Source organism: Trichosurus vulpecula, chromosome 4 (assembly GCF_011100635.1).
Source record: "Trichosurus vulpecula isolate mTriVul1 chromosome 4, mTriVul1.pri, whole genome shotgun sequence".
NCBI lineage: Eukaryota > Metazoa > Chordata > Mammalia > Diprotodontia > Phalangeridae > Trichosurus > Trichosurus vulpecula.
In genome coordinates, this window is record NC_050576.1 from 384959425 (window position 1) to 384979443 (window position 20019).

Sequence of the window (20019 nt, forward strand, 5' to 3'; positions counted from 1 at the left end):
CTTTTCGTTTCATTGATAGAGGGAAACTTTGCTATTTGGTACAGTTTTCCAAGAGGTTTTGCTTCTCCTGCATGAAAGGGGCTATCCAGGTAGGAGTCATTACCATTAGCGCTTAAGCTCATGAATCAGAATAAGGTTTTTCAAGTTAAAATGCAAAAGGAACCTATTGTTTAAATGTGAACAAGTTTAAAATGAAATGATGAAGCATTGAAACTGATGCATTGTCAACTCTGCAACTTATAGGTGCTTTCTTTTAGTGAATAATTTAAAACTTCAGCAAAGTCAAGTTATTCTTTAAAGAAAATAATCTTCACAGTCATGATTAATCATTAGTAATTATGCCATTTTCTTTCATTACAGGTAACTTACGAAGCTGTTGGAGCAATTGAAAAAAATAAAGACTCCCTTTCACAAAATCTCCTATTTGTAATGAAAAGTAAGCCTTTTTAAAATACTGTTAAAAAATTCCATCATTTCTTATTTCTCTAACCCTGAACACAGTTTTATAAAATATGCCACCAACCAAAGAATAATTGAAACATAGTTTGCATTTTAATGCCCTGAATAATAATGGCCTGGCTCTTGGAGCACTATACATTGGTTACAATTTAATTTGAAGTCCTGTAGAAACCATAATTTAACTAAGCTTTTAGCAGATAGAAATGTAAAACACCTTTATATAACATTAGTGATATGAATATAAAAAAGCTTTTCTGTGAAAACTAATGAAGATGAATCAGGCTTCCCAAGTTATTTAGGCTGCAGCAGGATGAATTTCATTACTTAAGATGGCTCTGGAGTGCAGCTTGGAATGGTGTTTTATTCTTATATATTTCTTAGTTACTCAGTAGCAAACAAGGTACACTAAGTGGAAGAATCTTATCATTTCATATCCCTTCACTCATGTAGAATATATCTTGATTTCAGCCTTCTCTAGTTAATGCTTTCATTAGCAGCAGTTCTGCAGTGATTCAGATTTTTCTAATAACTATTTTCAATTAGCTAAATTAAATTAAAAGTGCCTCTTTCTTAACTATTGTTGTATATGACGTGAGAAGGGGCTGTTTTCTGTATGGAAATGATATTGTGGTCGCCTCTCACAATTTGGTTAAAACTCCTTTCCACCCAAACAGAGGACACCCATACAGTATTGCAGAAGGGGAGAAAGGGAGGTCTCATTAGCTTTTAAACTCAACACTACAGAAACAACATATTGTCCCTTATAAATGGGTCGTGATATTTGTTGTGGCAGATAATATCATCGTTGCTGCATTTTAAAAGCTGGGACTACTGACAAAAATATGAACCTATTGTTATAAAGAGCACAATGAAAGAAATGAAAGCATTGATCCCAGAATATATTTTTATTGATTATCACTTTAGAGCTATTCAGGTTCTCATTTGTTTGAACTTTCTTTTACAATGTTCTTTTGACAATAATCTTTTATGAAGTCCTAATGTATAAAATGTACATTGAGGGTATTGTTTTTCAGAGAATTAGAGGAACTTTTTTCTTGCTCATCGAGTTCTTGTGACTATAGAAAGCAAATTTAGGAGAGAAATATATTCTGCAGTGCAATTGAAACCCCACTTATCTTAATAGAGTCGGATATTTATAGCCATTCTTTCCTATGAACTTACAATGAAGTTTTAAGAAGGAACAAGAAAACAGTGTTTTTTTGTAAATTTATTAGCTCTTAAGTTCTTTGGAATAAACAGAAAGAAGAGGAAAAAACATCCTCAGATATGTAGGCTTTGTCATGTAAGCCATTGTTAAACAAATATGTTTTTAGGAAGATAGGATGTCCTTTGCTTCTCCAAAAACTTTTTAATGGTCTCCTTTAGAATAAACTTTAGACTGTACAGGCAACACAACCTGGCATCAATCTACTTTTTCTGCCTTATGTCCAAGAACTTTCTTGGTACATAGTAAGTGTTTAATAAATAGTAGTTGACTGGCTCCAAAGATTCTACACATCAGCTAGGCTAGACCAATTGCTATAACAGGATTTCTCACTTCTGTATCATTGCAAGCACCTCTTTCTATGCCTATTATATCATCCTTGTTTTATCACTGTTGAATTTCTATCATAATGCGTGATCTTTTGAATCACAATCTAAGCCTTTCCTTCCTCTCCTTCCTCAGTTTTATCTGACATGTCAGGACCTGGTCATACTTTAGAACAAAACTCAAATGTATTCTTATCATATAGCCTCCCATTTCAGTTGTATTTATTCCTCTCTAAGGCCTCTCATAACTGTTGGTTTAGTCCCTCCTTATTCATTTATCATGTCTTATTTCATATTATTCAGAATTTATGCTGTGTCTCCTTACTAGCAGGTGTCTTTTTTAATTAGTTAATTTTCTCTCCCCTCTCCCCTCTCCCTCCCTAAAATGGCCTGCAATCTGATATAGGTTCTACATATACACTCCTATTAAACATATTTTCACATTAGTCATATTGTATAGAAGAATTATAACGATGGGAGAAACCACGAGAATGAAAAACAAAACAAAATTAAAAAAAAAGAAAATAGTCTGCTTTGCTTTGCATTCAGACTCCATAGTTCTTTCTCTGGATGTGGATGGCAACCCTTCTCAGCAATGTAATCTCAGTATAACCTCAGTGATAATCTATAATAATATTATAATATAATAATAATAATCTCAGTAATCAGTCATTGCACACCATGGCTGTTACTGTGTACAATATTCCTCTGGTTCTGCTCACTTTATTCAGCATCAGTTCATATAAATCTTTCTAGGTTTCTCTGAAGTCTGCTTGCTCATCATTTCTTATAGCACAAGAGTATTCCATTACATTCATATACCAAAACTTGTTCAGCTATTCCCCAATTGATGGGCATCCTCTCAATTTCCAGTTCTTGGCCACCACAAAAAGAGCTGCTATAAATATTTTTGTACATGTAGGTCCTTTTCCCATTTTTATGATCTTTTTAAGATCTAGCCCTAGAAATGATATTGCTGGGTCAAAGGGTATGCACATTTTCATAGCCCTTTGGGTATAGTTCCAAATTGCTCTCCAAAATGGGTGGATCACCTCACAACTCCCCTAACAATGAATGAGTGTTAGGATGTATCTTACTTACACGTATCCATGAGGGAAGGGACAAAGTATTCCCTACTTGGTTCTATGGAAATAGACTGAAAAAAGCCAGTCCAGAGTTGTTATAAGGTGTCTTTAGAATGCTACTATTAAAGGAGCTGAGGTGAGGGGGAACTAATTACTAAAAGAAGGACTTTGAACCAGGGCATCAGTATTTGAAAGCCAAAGGGCAGAGAACACCAGGGAGCTGACCCTCTAGCTGACTCGATATGAATCCCTACAGATTCAGGATTTTTATGGCAGACACTTGCATTTCCTTCTCTTTACTGGTACTAATGTGCTAGCATGGCTGGGAACAAGGTCCACAATGCCTCTTCCTGATTCAGCAGCCTTTGCTGTTGGAGAATAGGTACAGACACACTTTTATAAAATGTAAGTTCTGATGAATTGAATTGAATAATTCAAAATGAGTGTGCATAATTAGGTAAAATGCCACTTGAGTCAGAGGCCAGTTAATTCATTTGAATAGAACAGGAAGTTAATGAGGCCAAGATTACAAGTTCATTCTCCGTACTGATGGACTAGTTAATTTTTCTGTGTTCCATCGACACAGTCAGCCCCCTTGATTACAGGGAGCTTTCTTTCCAACGTTTGCATTTAGTTGAAAAGGATACTATTGAGAGTGTGTGGGCAGATAATCACAAAGTCATTCCAACTTCTGAAAATTATGTGAAGCATATTCTGTTTTTATTGCAGATGATAATTTAGATTTAACTTCATAAATGAAGATTTATATCACTGCAGCAAATTTAATTTCATATATGAAAGATAATATTTTATCATAAATATGTTATAATCAATAAGCACCTAATTGTGGGAGACCTTTTATTAAGAACTACACATGGATAAAATGTATAAATAACCATAGAGCTATAATCCTTTTGCAATAGCAGTTCACAGAAACCAACACCACCAATGTATGTTTGAAGAAGTGCTATGTAAATTTACATATTGGCATTGAACATCAGAGGGAAATGATTTTGACACTGATAGAAAACATGATCACCAGAATTTAGATTATATTGCTACACAGAAAGTTGAGCAAAGCACTTAGCATTCAACTTCATTAGGCTTTGAGCCTTGGAAAGTAGGAATGTCTTTTTCTTTTCTTTGTTTCTCCAGCACTTAGCACAGTGTCAAACATTGAATGTTCCTTTCAACACTAAGAAAAGATGCTTTATCTTCAGACCAGTAATATTTTTTTCCGATTTGGAGGATAAATTCCTGAAATAACATGATGATAGAATTTTTCGCACATATACATGTAGTGGCCCTTCCTGGCCTACACCAAGACTCCCAACTCTGCTACCTCTTTCAAAACCTGGTGAAAGAGTTCTCATAAATGAAGAAGAGTAGAAAGAATGCTAAATTTGGAGTCAGATCTAAGTTCAAAGCAATTTTACCAACATAATCTCTTTAGGCCACTATTTGCTCATCCATGAATGAGAAAGTTGGACTAGATGGTCTCTGAGGTAAAGGCAAATCTAAATCTATGACCCTATGATCTTTATGAGGGATTGATAATATTTTACCGAAGAAAGGTAGAATCAGCCAGGTACATGTTTCAGAACTTTTCTTTTTCGAATAACCACAGAATTATTGCTGGAGGGACTAGGCCAATCCTATCTTTTTACACATTATGAAATTGAAGTTTAGAGAGATCAAATGATATGTCCAAAATTACACAGGAAGAAAGTAGTAGAGTAGTGATTCGAACCCAAATCTTCTGACTCCAAATTCAGAAACTTTTTTCTTTTTTAATATTTGTGTGTTTTTTTTCTTTTTAAATATTTGTGTAAGCTTTTTTTTTTAATTTGAGATCTTATTAATGTATTTTCTATTCTTTCTTTGCATTGTCCTACTCAAGGACATGAGTGCAATTGCTATAGATAGAAGTGATCCATTCATTCAATTAAAGACGCATTAAAGGATAAAATTGCTTAGTTATTTTGGTTTGCTACAATAACATGGTCTAACAATGTTCAATTGTATTAGCTCTGTGGTATCTTTCTCTAGAACTAGAAAAGAGAGGATCTTTAAAGTAATGGCTTCACTGATTTGCACCCATGAAGGATCACTAAATCTTCATCTGATAATAAGTGATTAAACTATTCTTCTGTTGGAAACATACATGTAAATAACATACTCAAGCTTATAAATAAAGTAAACATCCATTCATTCACATTCTAGGTCCTATTCTTTCAGTGACCTAGGCATATAAATTGGGGAATAAATTTAAGTGTGATATAAAATATTTCTACCTCTACTTACCCTGTACACTTATTTATCTTCCAGCAAGTGAAAACATAGTGATCAATCAGTTGTTCCAGTCCAAATTGACACAGACAGGATCCCTCATATCTCCTTACCCTTCCTTCAAAGTTCGATGGTCTAGATCTAACATGCTCAGTAAAAAAATGCCAGCTGCCTCAGTTACCAGTGAAACAAAGAAATACCTGGAACTCAGCAAGGTAGGAATCCTTTGTGATCCTTCTCCCTATCTTAATATATTTGCCTTAGCCTTATTATTTCTTTCAGCCATCTCTACCTCCATATGGGATGTAAATGCAGGGAGACAATGACTATACACAATAGAGTCATTGAAAAAAAATTGGAGAAAGAAGGTATGAAATCTACTTTCTTCCCAGGACAATACAGTATAGTGAAAATTCAATAGCAAGTACAATATTAATAATTTTATTGGTTGTCTGTGCAACATCCTATTTATGTTCCATCTCTATGGCTGTCTTTTTGATGAATGGGAAGTAACTTCAGGGACAGTCGGCTTAGAGGGATAAACACAGCTTCCTTATTCTGTTGACATTAATCACTTCAGAGGTTTTTGGTCTCCAAACAATAAATTGTAGGTTCTTGTACAGACATGGTGTATTTTTCATGGACTAGAGCTTTATATTTTTAGTTTATTTTGAAGGTATTTACATTTTCCTTCAACTTAATTTTGATTTTATATTTGTTCCATCCAACAATATATCCCCACATATTCTGCGTATTTAGTAGAACAAAATGGAACCATAAACAGAATTGAGAATTGGCCAATATTGGTGAAGCAATCTAGAAGGTTTTTTTGATTCACTATCTTAATGTTTCTTTATTCCCCTTGCTTGTCTCTGCCAAAACTATAAAAAGACAGGGAACTCTAATTGGGAAGATGTCCAGCACGATCAGTTAATAGAAATGCTGTTCTATACCTAGTTGGAATGCATTTTGCTATACTTATTGAAATAAAAGCTTAGTTCTGTTTTAGAGTGGTGTTATAAAAATTATGTGGTACTGGACATGGATGGAAAATCATTTTTTCAGAGGATGGTGGGTATGGAAGACTTAAGAATGAAAATTCATTCAAAGTACATATATTGATGCTGATAAGAATTTTTTAGTAAATCTCATCCTTGGAAAATGGTGGCCTCTATAAGCAAGAAAAGGTATCATTTTGTTAATTTCTCTGTTCCTTTTGGTCTCCCCTGAACCTTTCATTTGCATTACAATGCAGCCAAATTATTTTATTATATATTTTTAAAAAAACATTATTTGATAAAAGGACAAAATGTAATGTTACAGATTCTATTATTTCCCCATATCTAAATGCAATCCATTAGCCTTTTCCTAACCCAAATTTCCCAGAAGTTAAATAAATCCCAGGAGCTTCTCTATCCCAGTAAGAAATTAGACAAAAGGGTCTAATTTGAAGAGATGGTATTTACTTAATAGGGACTTCACCCCCTCTCGTTCTTTTCCTTGAGCGTCTGTTCTTACATTTCTTTCCTAAGAAGTATTCTAATCCTGGATGCCTCAGACCCTGTGAGAGCGCAATATTAGCATCTAGCACACTCTTGTAATTGGACACCACACCTACAGTACTGTTTTTATACAAATTGCTTTTATACCTGACCTCCTTATCACATTTGTCTGAAAAGTGTAATTCATTAGGAAAATTTGACTTTTTGTTCTTCTCAATGAAATTAATCTGTTCTTGTTATGATGGAAATAGTTCAAAATTGATGCAAAGAGTTTGTTGTTTGTGTGTTTTTTATCTCTACTCTCACCCCAACTAGAGCGATAAAGCTAATTGTCTTCTTACTTTTTAGGTTGAGATTTTTAGGTCACCAGATGTGATAGGCCAAATCTGTTGCACCTGTGTAACTTACTGAATTATTATGCTAAATTAGACAACCAATTTACTATTGGGTGAGATATAATTAATTGTCCTTACATCCTTCTGTTGTTCAATATCCTTTCCATTACATTGCTTTCAAAGCCTTTGTTCCTTCTAAACCTCTTAAATTTTAGCTACAGAAGAGAATGTTTTTTTTTTCACTTAACCTAACATTATGCTGTTTGTTATTATATTACATCTTACAGAAATAAACCAATTAAGTTGGGTATCTTTGATTGAGTCTTACTAGGTGCTAAACCCCAGGACCAAACCCCTATCTGCTAGGTGCTAAGCCTAGTGGGCGTGAAGCCCTCAGGGTCCTAAGGGGAGTTGCTGGGACCAGCACCAATAGTAGGAGCCTGAGTTCTGGTCACTCAGATGATGTTTGATGATAGCTAAGGAGTTCATAAAAACAGAGAACAGAGCTATTTGTTGGGGGCTCTCACTTTTGGAGGTGTGTTGGTGTGGAGACTCTGGGCAGCTGTAGTTAAGAGCCCTCCAGCTTGTAAACCCGAATATGGGGACTTTGTTAAACCCCGGTAACTATGCATTGAGAATTGAATCAGACAAAGTCTGTCTGTTGCTGTTTGTAATTTGTTTGTATTTGCTCTGAAGTTCAGGTTGCTGACTTTTTCCCCTGAACTAAGCAAATGATATTTGTATGCTGTATTAAAGTAAGATTGATAACCTCTTAATGTTGCTTTCCTTAGTAAAGCAGATCAAAAGAACCTGTGCTGTCAGCATTCTTGTTGTTGGGCTTGTGTTGGTCTTTCACCCCCACAGCAGCTGCTAGCCAGATTGTTACAACAGCAAGTGATATATTTATGTATTTTATCAGTAAAAACTGACTGTAAAGATATCCAATAGAGCATCTACTTAGTTACTGATTAGAGTTAAACTTAGAGGTATAATCTAATGATGTTAAAATGCTTCTTTACAGAAAAAAAAACTCCTCATTTTGTCCCCTGGCAGGCTACATATAATGAAAAATATGTGTTGCTATTTTAGCCCAAATTATCAGAATGATTTTCTACAGAGCATACATGTTGTTGCACCAACAATTCAGTCACCTAGTGTCTGAATGGATATTTGTGCTCAACTTAAAATAAGTTGGCAAATCTGACTCAGAAAACACCCCTTTTCTTGAAAAGTTGCCACTCAAAGAAAGTTATTTATACATTCACTGGGTCACTTTCCCCAACATATATTAAAATTGCTAAAAATGCTCTTGTTCTGACTTCAGAATTTATGCTCTAAGTCTGTATTTTCCTACAAGGGATTTTATGGATGATATGGATGTGTTGCTTTTCTCAAATTCAGATAAAATCTTTCTCATGTGCTTTTCTTTTTTCTCCTTGCAGCTGTTTAAAAAGAAAGGAACCTCTACATTTCTGCAGAAACTAGAAATGAGAGGTCCAGTCACTGTGGCATCACAACTCAGGGTTAGTGTTATTTTTTAAGATTGTATGCATGTTGTAAAAATGGCATTTAATTATATTAAATATGAGGGTTTTGATTAGCATCTTAGTGATTTTCCCCCATTTGGCTCATGAAATTAACTTAGATATTCACATTAATCCTTAAACCAAAAATAATGCCCAGTAAATATGAGAGAAATAACTTGAACATGCAAAATTTCATTATAAAATGCATTCTTGTCAATCAATGTGTTCCTTTGAGAATCAACTAGGTTTTACTTCTCTCCATAGAGATCTCTCATGGATATCATTGGGAAGCTTCAGAAGGGCACACCACATTTTATTCATTGCATCAAACCCAATAACTCTAAGCTGCCAGATACCTTTGATAATTTTTATGTGTCTGCTCAGCTACAATATATTGGGGTCTTAGAGATGGTGAAGATCATTCGGTATGGATACCCAGTCCGCCTCTCCTTCAATGATTTCTTGTCAAGGTAAAGTCTTTTGAGCTAGATAAAAGCTTGTTTTACCTATGGTACAGAGCATGCTGTGATATTCTCCAAGAGCCATAACAGAGTGTTTCACTGTTGTTGTTGTTTATGATGAGGTCTCAAAGCATTTTTTTCAAGAGAAATCTATTTCACTGGGCATAGATTACCATATTTTAAATGGAGAGAACCACATCCAAAGAGCTAAAAGACCTCCCCATCCACTCAAACCCCAAAACTTGTGGAAATTATGCAAATATAAAATTCATTCAATAGATATTTAATGAGCTTTATGCTGTGTTAGGTACTGAAGAGAATGTAAAGATTTCTCTCTCTCTCTCTCTCTCTCTCTCTCTCTCTCTCTCACACACACACACACACACACACACACACACACGACAGAATAAGGTAACTTAGAGAGTCACAAACAAGTGGTTAGCTAGTTCAAAGAAGGATAAGACTAGTTATGGAATCAGAGAAATATCCATGAAAGCAGAGACATTCAAAATGGGCTTTGAAGAATGCATAGAATTTATTTGTGGTGTTTATTTAAAAACATCATTTCTTCTAATTACATGTAAAAAAAACTTTAATTTTTTTTTGAACTTTAAATTCTCTCCCTCCTGCCTTCCCTCTTTCCTCATTGAGAAGGCAAGCAATTTGTTGTAAGGTAATATATGTGCAGTCATGCAAAACATATTTCAATAGTAAATTATGTTGTAAAAAAAAACTGAATAAAAACAGGAAAAATAAACTAAAAAAAATACATGCTTCTATCTGAATTCAGATTCTATCAGTTCTTTCTCTGGATGTGGATAGCATTTTTCAAAAGACCTTAAATATTGTCTTAGATTACTGTAGTTGATCATTGTGTAATATTGCTGTTACTATGTATAGCATTCTCCCGGTTCTGTTCATTTCACTTTGCATCAGTTCATGTAAGTCTTCCCAGGTTTTTCTGAAAGTATACTGCTCATTGTTTCTTATAGCACAATAGTATTCCATCACAATCATATACCGCCACTTGTTCAGCCATTCCCCAATTGATGGGCATTGCTGCAATTTCCAGTTCTTTGCCATCACAAAGAGAGCTGCTATAAACATTTTAGAACACATAGGTTCTTTTCCTTTTCCTCTAAGCCTCTTTGGAAATAGATCAAAGAATGGACTTGCTGGGTTGAAGGGTATAGGCAGCTTAATAACTCTTTGAACATAATTCCACATTGCTTTCCAAAATGGTTGGATCAGTTCACAATTCCACCAACAATGAATTAGTGTCCCCAACTTTTTTTACAAACCCTGCAACATTTTCCACTTTTCCCTTCAATCATTTTAGCCAAGTAAGTGTGAAATGATATCTCAAGGTTGTTTTAATTTGCATTTCTCTAATCAATAATGGTTTAGAACATTTTTTCATGTGACTATAAATTATTTTGATTTCTTCATTGGAAAGTTCCTTGTTCATATCATTTGGTCATATAGAAATTGATGAATGACTCGTATTCTTATAGATTTGACAAAGATTTTTATCTATTAGAAATACGGGACCTTTATCTGAGAAACTGTCTCTAAAATTTCCCCCCAATTTTCTGCTTTCCTTATGATAAATATTTTGTTGTAAATATAGGTCCTTTTCCTTCTTTTAAATTTCTTTGGGATATAGACATAGTAGTAGGATGCATAGGATTTAGACAGACAAGGATGAGCAAGGAAGCTATTCATAGATGCTCATATGTGTGAATTGGCCAGGTGAGTCCATATGAATGATCACACCCTGAGGCAAACATTATCATTAGCTGCTCCCCTTCTCTGAAAGCAAGGGTCAATAGTCATCCTCCAGGTTGTGCTGGGTCTGTTGGCCCACATCATGCTCAACTATAACACTGTGTAAAGGGATGAGTGTGAATAAAGACAAAGAAGTTGAAAATCCAGGACTGTGTTTGAGAGTCATCTTAGTGTAGTGGAAAGCAGTCTGCAAGATCTGTGTTTGAATCCTGTTTCTGACACTTACCAACTGAGTGAGCATGAACAAGTCACTTAAACTGCTTGTCTCATGGTCCTCATTTGTAAAATATGGATATAAATCCCCGTGAAAGCTCTTACAGAGTCTTTGTGAACATTAAGTAGGAATATTGGTAAAGCACTTTGTAAACTTGAAAGTTCTAGAAAAACTACAATAACAATGCATCTGGTGCAGCTAGAGAATGGGGGACAAGTCCTTTGATAATAAGCAAAAATAAGATGGAGGAAAATTTACAAATAGTAATTATAACTTTGAAAGTAAATTGGATATTTACTGCAGTATAGCAGCTCTTTGTGGTGGCAAAGAACTGGAAACTGCAGGGATCCCCAGCAATTGGGGAATGGCTATGCAAGTTGTGGTATGTGGTTGTGATGGAATGCTACTGTGCTACAAGAAATGATGAGCTCAAGGATTTTAGAAAGGCATGGAAAGATGTGCACAAAATGGTTAGGAATGAAGTGAGCAGAATGAAGAGAACATTATGTATAGTAACAGCAATATTGTTTTAAAAATGACTTTGAGCTAATAAATCATTTTGACTATTATAAATACCCGAATTGACTATAATGGATATATGAAGAAAGATGCTATATGCATCCAGAGAAAAAACTGATAAATAGATGCATAGAATAATTTGACACATATATGTGTGTGTATATACACACACATGCAAGCACACACAGAGACATGCATAACATATATATGTATGTATGTATATATGTGTGTGTATATATACATACATATATACATGTGTGTGTGTGTGTGTCTGTGTGTATACCTATTTGTGTCTAATGGTAGTCATCTCTAGGGCAGGGCAGGAGGGGGAGGGAAGGAAAAAAAAGAGAAAAAAAGAAATTTACATAATAACTTTACTACATATTTAAAAGGAATAGCAAGTTGTACATAATTGATTTGCTGTTTCATATGCAATTATCTTTTTTATTATATTGTGTTATGGAAATGCTTTATTTCAAAAATTAACGGCAAAATATTTTTTTGAAAATTAAAAAATAGAAATGTTCCCACAAGGGACAATGCAAAGGAGGAAACAGTAGGAGAGGAAGGAGGAACATCAACCATAGGTGTGAGTATATTGCAGACCATGTTGGCCAAGGGATCTATGTATACCTATAGATGTGACTTGAAGGTTTTTCAGCAGAAAAGTATCATAATCGAAGGCAGTGATGAGAATGATGATCTGGAAAGGAGAGACACCAAAAAGAAGGAAGATGAGGGAGGAAGCTCTTAAAAATCTCTAGACTGGACCAGAGTTACACAGAAGCAGCAGTTGGTTGTTATGGGAGTAGATAGGGGTAAGATGAATGCAACCAATATTGCAAATGTATGAATCAAGAGCACAGAGAAACTGATTGGATTTAAGAGGCCAGAGAAGGAGTCAAAATTGATTCAGGTCTTCAACGGGTGTGACTAAAAGAAATGCTGTCACATTTATTAAGAAATAAAGAAGTCATGGGGGGACTTGTCAGTCTCAAGAGTCTTATATGAGAAAGAAGATGAGTTCAATTTGAAAGATTTGAAATGAATAGATAGAATGAATTGATATTGTAGAATAATCTTAGCTTTCTTCTATATCAAAGGGAATAATAAAGTTATAGAACATATCTTGACTTAAATTTTTAAATAAATGTTTAAATTGATTTAGAATGTAAAAGGTCATCACATTAATGTGTTCATTTTTGTCATGTATCATCATAAAAAAATTCTATTAGATGGCTGTGCTATAAGATTGTTTTGTTTAATCGTTGTCAATAATCGGGAATTTGCTACACTGTAGTAATTTGGTCACAATTAAACGTGTTCACATACTTTATTCAACAACTTTATTCAACTTTAGAAGTATTTATTGAACACTTTCTTGGTGTCCAATATATTGATTCAGTGCTAATCACACACTAAGAAACTGGATGAATTCCAAAGTGTGCTTTTTGACCAGGGCATAATTTATGCCAAAATTGCAAAGGTCTTATACATTTTGTGAAGCATTTTTAACTATGTTGATCAATCTGCTAGAACTACCAAATTTTGCACCAGATTAAAAATCATTCCCAAGGGGAATTTAGACAGTCTAGGGACATTGTTATTATGTCTTTCGAAGGTTGAAGAAATATATACTCCATAGGACACTCTGGCCTCATTCCAACTATTCATATCATGATCACTGATCCAGGTAAAGGAGATGGGACTATGCTACCCAGTGTAAGGGTTGCTGTAGCTGTAGCATCCCTGAACCTCAAACAAAATCATCACTAAGTGCTCAGCATTTCAAATATGTATTCTTCCTTCCTTAGCTAGTCTGATATTTGACCAACAGATACAGTAATTCTCTTGATCCAGACTCAAAGCATGTCTATATTTGGAGAATCTGCCAGAGAATGCACAGTGCTAGCACAACCTTTGAAAACCCAAGCTCATCTCTGTGCCATGAAGAGGCCCCACATGAAATCAGTCAATTTTAATTAATTGTCCAAATCATATACACATACAATAAAGAACTGGAATGCTTTAAAATAGCAATGCAGATAAATTGTAATCTTGTTTAATGTACCATGGTTTGTAATGTGACAATTTTAAAAATGTAGATCATTCTTCTTATTAGATAAAATTAAGTGTTAAATATCTTGAAAAATTATGGCTTTCTATTTTCTTGTAAAATTTCATGTGGCAGAGATACCAAAGCTTTTTTTTTTGAAGCAAAAAAATCAAACTTTTTTTAATCAAACCACGAGGAAAATATGACACAGCCTTGAAACACTAAAAGGAAGGTTATGTTAATTTCATTCAGGAAGAAGTTAGATAGCAAAGCTTTTATTTTATGTTTGGAACTTCTGAATGAAAGTAAATTTCTTAAATGTCATAGCATATTTCTTATATTGCTTTAAAAGATTGTGGATATTATCTGCTAAGGAGGAACACCTGATTCTTATTTAATGAATAAATTGTAAGGAAGTTAGTTCTATTATTTCTAGGTGGTCAAGGAAGAAAAAAAATAGGAGGAGGGGAAAAATCAAGAAGATAACATCTGCAGATAATACAGCGGGGAAGAGAAAGATATAGGGAAAATAATAGCCACAAAGAAGGTTGATTAAAATAAGAGAATTCATTTAAGACTTTACACAATCTGGATCCAAACTGACAGTTGTATTACACATTACTCCCCCTCCAGTACTTTGTTTCAGTCAAGCTGGACCACTCACTGTTCCCTGAACTCAACCTGCCATTGCCTGGCTTAGCACATTTTTGCAGACTGTCTCCCATGACTGAAATTCACTCCTTCCTTATGTCTGGCTTTTTGAATCCTTCTCTTCCTACCAGGCTCAAATCACATGTCACCACATGCATGAAACCTTCCTGTTAAAGTTAAATGAAATTACCCTTTCCTTTCTCATTTTTCTAAAGTACTTTGTCACTATAAGAGGAGATACAGTTTAGTTTTTGTGGACAGAATTTTGGACTTGGAGTCAGGCAGACCCGGGATTAAATCCCCTCTTTGACACTTGCTATCTGTGTGATCAATGAAAATGACATTCAAGTGGCTGCATTACCATCTGCTTTGCCACTGCATCCTATGGACCATAGAACCTTTCTATCTGACATGTGGCTGATGCCTCCTATGTGTGTTTTCTCTCCCATTAGAATGTGCACTCCTTGACAACAGGAGCAGTCTTCATTTTTCTGTTTGTATCCTCAGCACTTGACCCAATGCTTGTTCATAACAATCACATTTTTTTTCTCATCCCTTCATTCACTCATGTAACTTCTTTGACCCTTAGTTTTCTCACTTTTAAATAGGGATAATACACCCCTAGTGCTCATCTCGTTGATTATCCCATTAAGCTGTATGTTATTTGAGGGCAGAGAGTGATTGTATTTTGCCTCCTTTTTGTATCCGTAGCACTTAGCATTGCATCTGGCACATGTCTATATAAAGGTTGTTACAAGCCTTACAATGCTATATACACATTGGTTACTTTTATTCCCATTTCCCAGATGAGAAAACTGAAACAGATTACTTACGTGACTTTCCTAAGGAAACACATAGTAATAGCAGAGCCAAGAATTAAATCCAGTTATCTGTACATAAATATCTGTGACATAAGACAAAATAGGTCAAGTGCAAAGTAGATGTCACACACCCTGGCCAAAGTAGAAGGTATATCAAAAGTCTTAGTGCAGTTTCAAGCTATTAAAGCTCAGGGGAATAGTTGAGGATCATATCAGTTACAACCAGAACTTCTTTTGGGCTTGTCCCTTTCTTTGCACTCTCATTGCAACCATTCTTATCTATCCTAGATGATCATAATAGCCACTTAGATTGTCTCTGTATTTTCATGCTCTTCCCACACCCACTTCCCAATCTAGCCTTTACATTAATGTTAGTGAAATCTTTGAATATTCTGATCACTTTGCTCTTCTATCAAAAAGCCTTTGCTGGCTCCTTTCTACCTAATGAATTAAGGATGAACTCATTGTGGCATTCAAAGACATCTTTAATAGAGTTCCAACTTACCATTCCAGCACTATTTTATAATATTCCCCCTCATATACCAAATTAGTTGGGTGGCTCACTATTTTCTGTTCTCATCTTGATTTTGCCTATCTCCCTGTAATTGCTCATTCTACCCCCCATAGCTGATAGTTGGACACCAAAAAGAAGTTATACAAAATGAGTTGCTAGACTACCATGCTTCTATCTAAGCCCCAACAAGTTCTCCCTTATGTTTTTGTGAGTTATTGAATTAATTCTAATTTTTCACATTTAACAAGCATGTATTAAAGGCAACTATGTGATGTATAGGGTAGGGTGCTAGGCCTTGAGTCAGAAAGACTCATCTTCCTGAATTCAAATCTGGCCTCAGATATTTATTAGCTGTGTAACCCTGGGCAGAGTCACTTAACCCTTTTTAACCTTAATTTTCTCATCTGTAAAATGAGCTGGAGAAGGAAATGGTAAACTACTCCAGTATCTTTGCAGAAAAAAAAACCCAAATGAGGTCACTAAGAGTCAGACAAGATTGAACAACTGAACAACAAATATGTCAGGCACCAAAAAATAAACAACTGTTCTTTCCCTTGAAAAGTTTACATTCTGTACAGAGATAAGTAAATAGACTATATAGTCAAGGCAAAAATTATAAAGAAAAGGATTAGTAATTAATGGCTAGGGGAATCAGGAAAAATCTCTTAAAGAAGATGATACTTGAGGTGCGTCCTGAAGGCATCTGACAGTTCTAAAAGGTAGAGGTGGGGTGGTGAATGAATTCTAGCATGGGATACATCTTTTGTAAAGAAACAGAAATGCGAAATGTTACATATAAGAAACAGCACTTCCACGTTGTTATCCAGCAGTCCATTCCCTTCCCATCCATGATCCCTTTTCTTTTCTTCCCTCATACCTATAAGGTTTCACCTTCCCTTGGATTTAGGAATAGAGAAGTCTGTGAGGTAATTCTCCATCCTTAATACCACAATTTCTTCTGTATCCTGAGGCTCATCCCATGCCTATGTGTTATTCAAAAAGGTAGTTATGCTTTGGGTGGGACCAACATAATTCAATAGAGAGTTTACAGTTTATTGACATGACCTTGTTTGGGGAAGGAAAAAAAAACACTGAAGGAACAGTTCAGTAGTAGTACTAAAGGTTGTAGTATTATGCTTGGCATGGGGAGGAATTATGATCAGTTTTCTTGGACTGGGATTGGTTGAAATCCTTATTAGAAACAGGTCTGAGTCATTTAGCTTTTTAAATGACACAATTGTTAGTGAAAGGTCATGCCATCGAATTAAATCGGGTATGGGAGGAGGGAACAAAGAAGATGCATTTTAGCTCTTGAGTTAAAACTAATAGGCAAAAGGACCCAGTACACTATGCTGTCCCTAAGAGTCATAGACCTGTGTTGAAATCTTCTAGAAGTTTGGGTTGTTATGTGGAAATGATGCCAGTTACTGTCAATGGATCTTTAATAAAAATTTGAATTAATAAGGTCAGAAGCTATTAAATACTGTAAAAACAGACAGCCCAGATATAATTGGCAAAAGATAAATGTGATTCCAGGAGGATTTGCCAAGTCTAACTGCAGTGTCTCTGCTGAACCTGCCTGCAGCATTGGCTCATTTTCTGAAGCTTTACAAAGAGTGGGAGGGAAGCCTATCTGTAGCTTCTCTATGAAATGTAAAGCTGGAAACAGAAGGCTAAGCAATAACTTGTATAATTCACCTATAAATTAAACAAAAATCTGCCCAATTCCATACAGATTAATTGATTGTGGACCATGGATCCTCCATGATTTAGCCTGATTTCTTCCAATGGAATCTAACAAAATATTATGAGAGGTTGAAAGGTTTAAGGCAAGAAGAAATGACTGGTATTTTGTCTTACCAAACTAGTATACTTCCTAATTTCTGCTATGCCAAGTGAAATGTTCCCTACTGTCAGTGGGGAGCCAATCAAAATGTCAATAAGAGCTGAAGCAATTTGGAGTCCGAAAAAAAGCCAAAGAAAGAATACTGAATGATTGCAATGCTTGGATAGCAGTGTAGAATATGAAGGGGAAAAATTTTAGTTAAAGGATTGAATCACATTCAGTTGCTGTTCCATTGTACTGAACTATATCCCTGAAAAGGCCAGTTAACTTTATTCAGAGTCAGGGTCACAGAACATTCCGTTAATCATGGTCAACCATCTTGCAAACATATTCCATTGGTCACAAAGAGGCTAGGTGATAGAGTGCGGATGGACAGTTATAAAAACAACTGCAAGAACATATTCATCAGAACAGGTCAACCATGTAATCCTCTCTCTGTGAGAGACAATACTTTCCTTTTTAAACAATTAGCATAAAGAGAAGACAGTAAGGAGCCATCATAGCTAAAATTTTTGGAAACTTTGTAAGTAAACAGCAAAAGCATTCACCCTATAACAATTTATTGCTAGCCCACATTTTTTTTCACTATTAGATACATAGTTTTCAAAAAAGAGATAGATGAAATGGAACAAATAAGACATCACTTCCATCATTATCGTTAAATTACCACCACCACCATCACCACCAATACCACCACCACCACCACCACCATCACCATCATCGTGCATGTTTATTTGATATTTTGAGGTTTATAAACCACTTTCCCAAGAAATTTCTTAGGTAGGTAGGGCAGGTAATAAAGGTATTATTAGCCTCATTTTCCAGATGAAGATGAATTTCAGAGAGGGGAAATGACTTACCCATTATCACACAGCTCTAAATCAAGTTTCTTAAGTCAAGTCATTTGCTTTTTCAACTGCACTATTCTGCCTCCAATATAATCTTAGTGTTCTGACCATAGCATAAATGCTTGATACATTTAGTCTCATGCTTCAAAAACCCTTTCTCAGCATACCATATTTTAATCTTTACTGAATAATTTCTCTAAGGCATTTTTAACCCCCTAATATGCTTAAGTCTTTAGACTCATTAAATGAATTGAGTAATAACTTCTGAATCACTTCTCTACTCTTTTTACACCATCTTCAGCACATTGCTAGTCTCATTACATCCAAATTACACAATTCATTTTGTAATATAGTTCATTATGCTCGTATGGTTGTTAGGGTGTGAAAGTTCTCTTGTTGTTTTAAATTAGAAATACATAAGTGTGTTATGGGATCTAAAGAAGACCCAAGGTGAGTAAAGGATTAATGATATTAACTTGTCCTGCCATCCACTACTAAAAGTGCTTCAGGAAAACATTTAAAGCATGGATTGTTTTTAACAAGCTATAGCTGAATGTAGGAAAAAAGAAATTAGTAAGTAAGTACTTTCTATATTGACGGTCCTATGCTAAACCAAGACTGAGAAACAAATTTGCTATTTTTTAATCAGTCAAGAAATAATACAGTTTCAAAGGAAATAGATTTTTTATCATCCAGTAACTAGATGTTTCATGTTGATTCCCTGGTTTTCATTTCCCACTGCCCTGAAAATTATGTTGTATTAATTACTTTGTCTAATTTTATTTATTTATCTTTATATATCTTGCATCAATACAAGAGAATCTTCTAGAGGGCAGAGAATATTTTATTTTAATCTTTGTGTCCTCAGTCCCTGTAATAGTGCTTTGTGCATACTAGGTACTTAATAAGTACTTATTAAATCTGTTGTGCAAATTACTTCTGTCTTTTTTTAAACTTCAATTTATCAGGCAAGATTAAAAATAAAAGGCATTGGAAATTAATTTTACCATATATTCCTTTGCCTGTAATGCTATGGAAGATTTACTTTTAGAATTTCACATCACAGTCACTCCTATGCAAAAATCACACTCATCTTTAATTGTTGCCAATGGTCTGGGGAAAAGAAATATTCACTTTTTCTGTGTGTGTGAGATTCTTTCTTGAGTACTTTGAAATACAAATCTTAAGATTATATATTGAGAGCTGGGAGGGACCTAAAGATTACCAATCCAACCTCTTCATTTTATAGTGGACTGAGAAAGTATAACCCAAGAAGTTAAATTGCTTGCCTAATGTCATCAACACAGTATGAAGTGCATCTAGGATGTGAACTCAGGTTCCATGTGACTCCACGTTCACAGCAATTTTGCAAGGATACAAAGTTAATATGCCCTTAGATTTACTGAAAATATTGAAAGCAATTGAGTGATATGTCCTCTGTGCACCAACATTAAAAGATTTAAGAACTCCCGTCTCTGTGGAATTAGCTCATCTGACCAACCACATTTCCAGACAGCCAGAGAACTCATGATGAAGCATACAACCTACCTCCTT

The 20019-nt window shown here is 34.9% G+C and overlaps 1 protein-coding gene across 1 annotated transcript in view; it reads left to right on the forward strand.

Annotated features, from left to right (window-relative positions):
• Nucleotides 1-20019, forward strand: part of MYO16 (myosin XVI) — a 675300-nt gene that overhangs the window by 483407 nt on the left and 171874 nt on the right. The window contains exons 23-26 of the mRNA XM_036754583.1: nt 361-436; nt 5424-5599; nt 8664-8744; nt 9012-9217. Of these exons, the coding sequence (XP_036610478.1) occupies nt 361-436; nt 5424-5599; nt 8664-8744; nt 9012-9217 (539 nt within the window). The remainder of the gene's footprint in view (nt 1-360; nt 437-5423; nt 5600-8663; nt 8745-9011; nt 9218-20019) is intronic.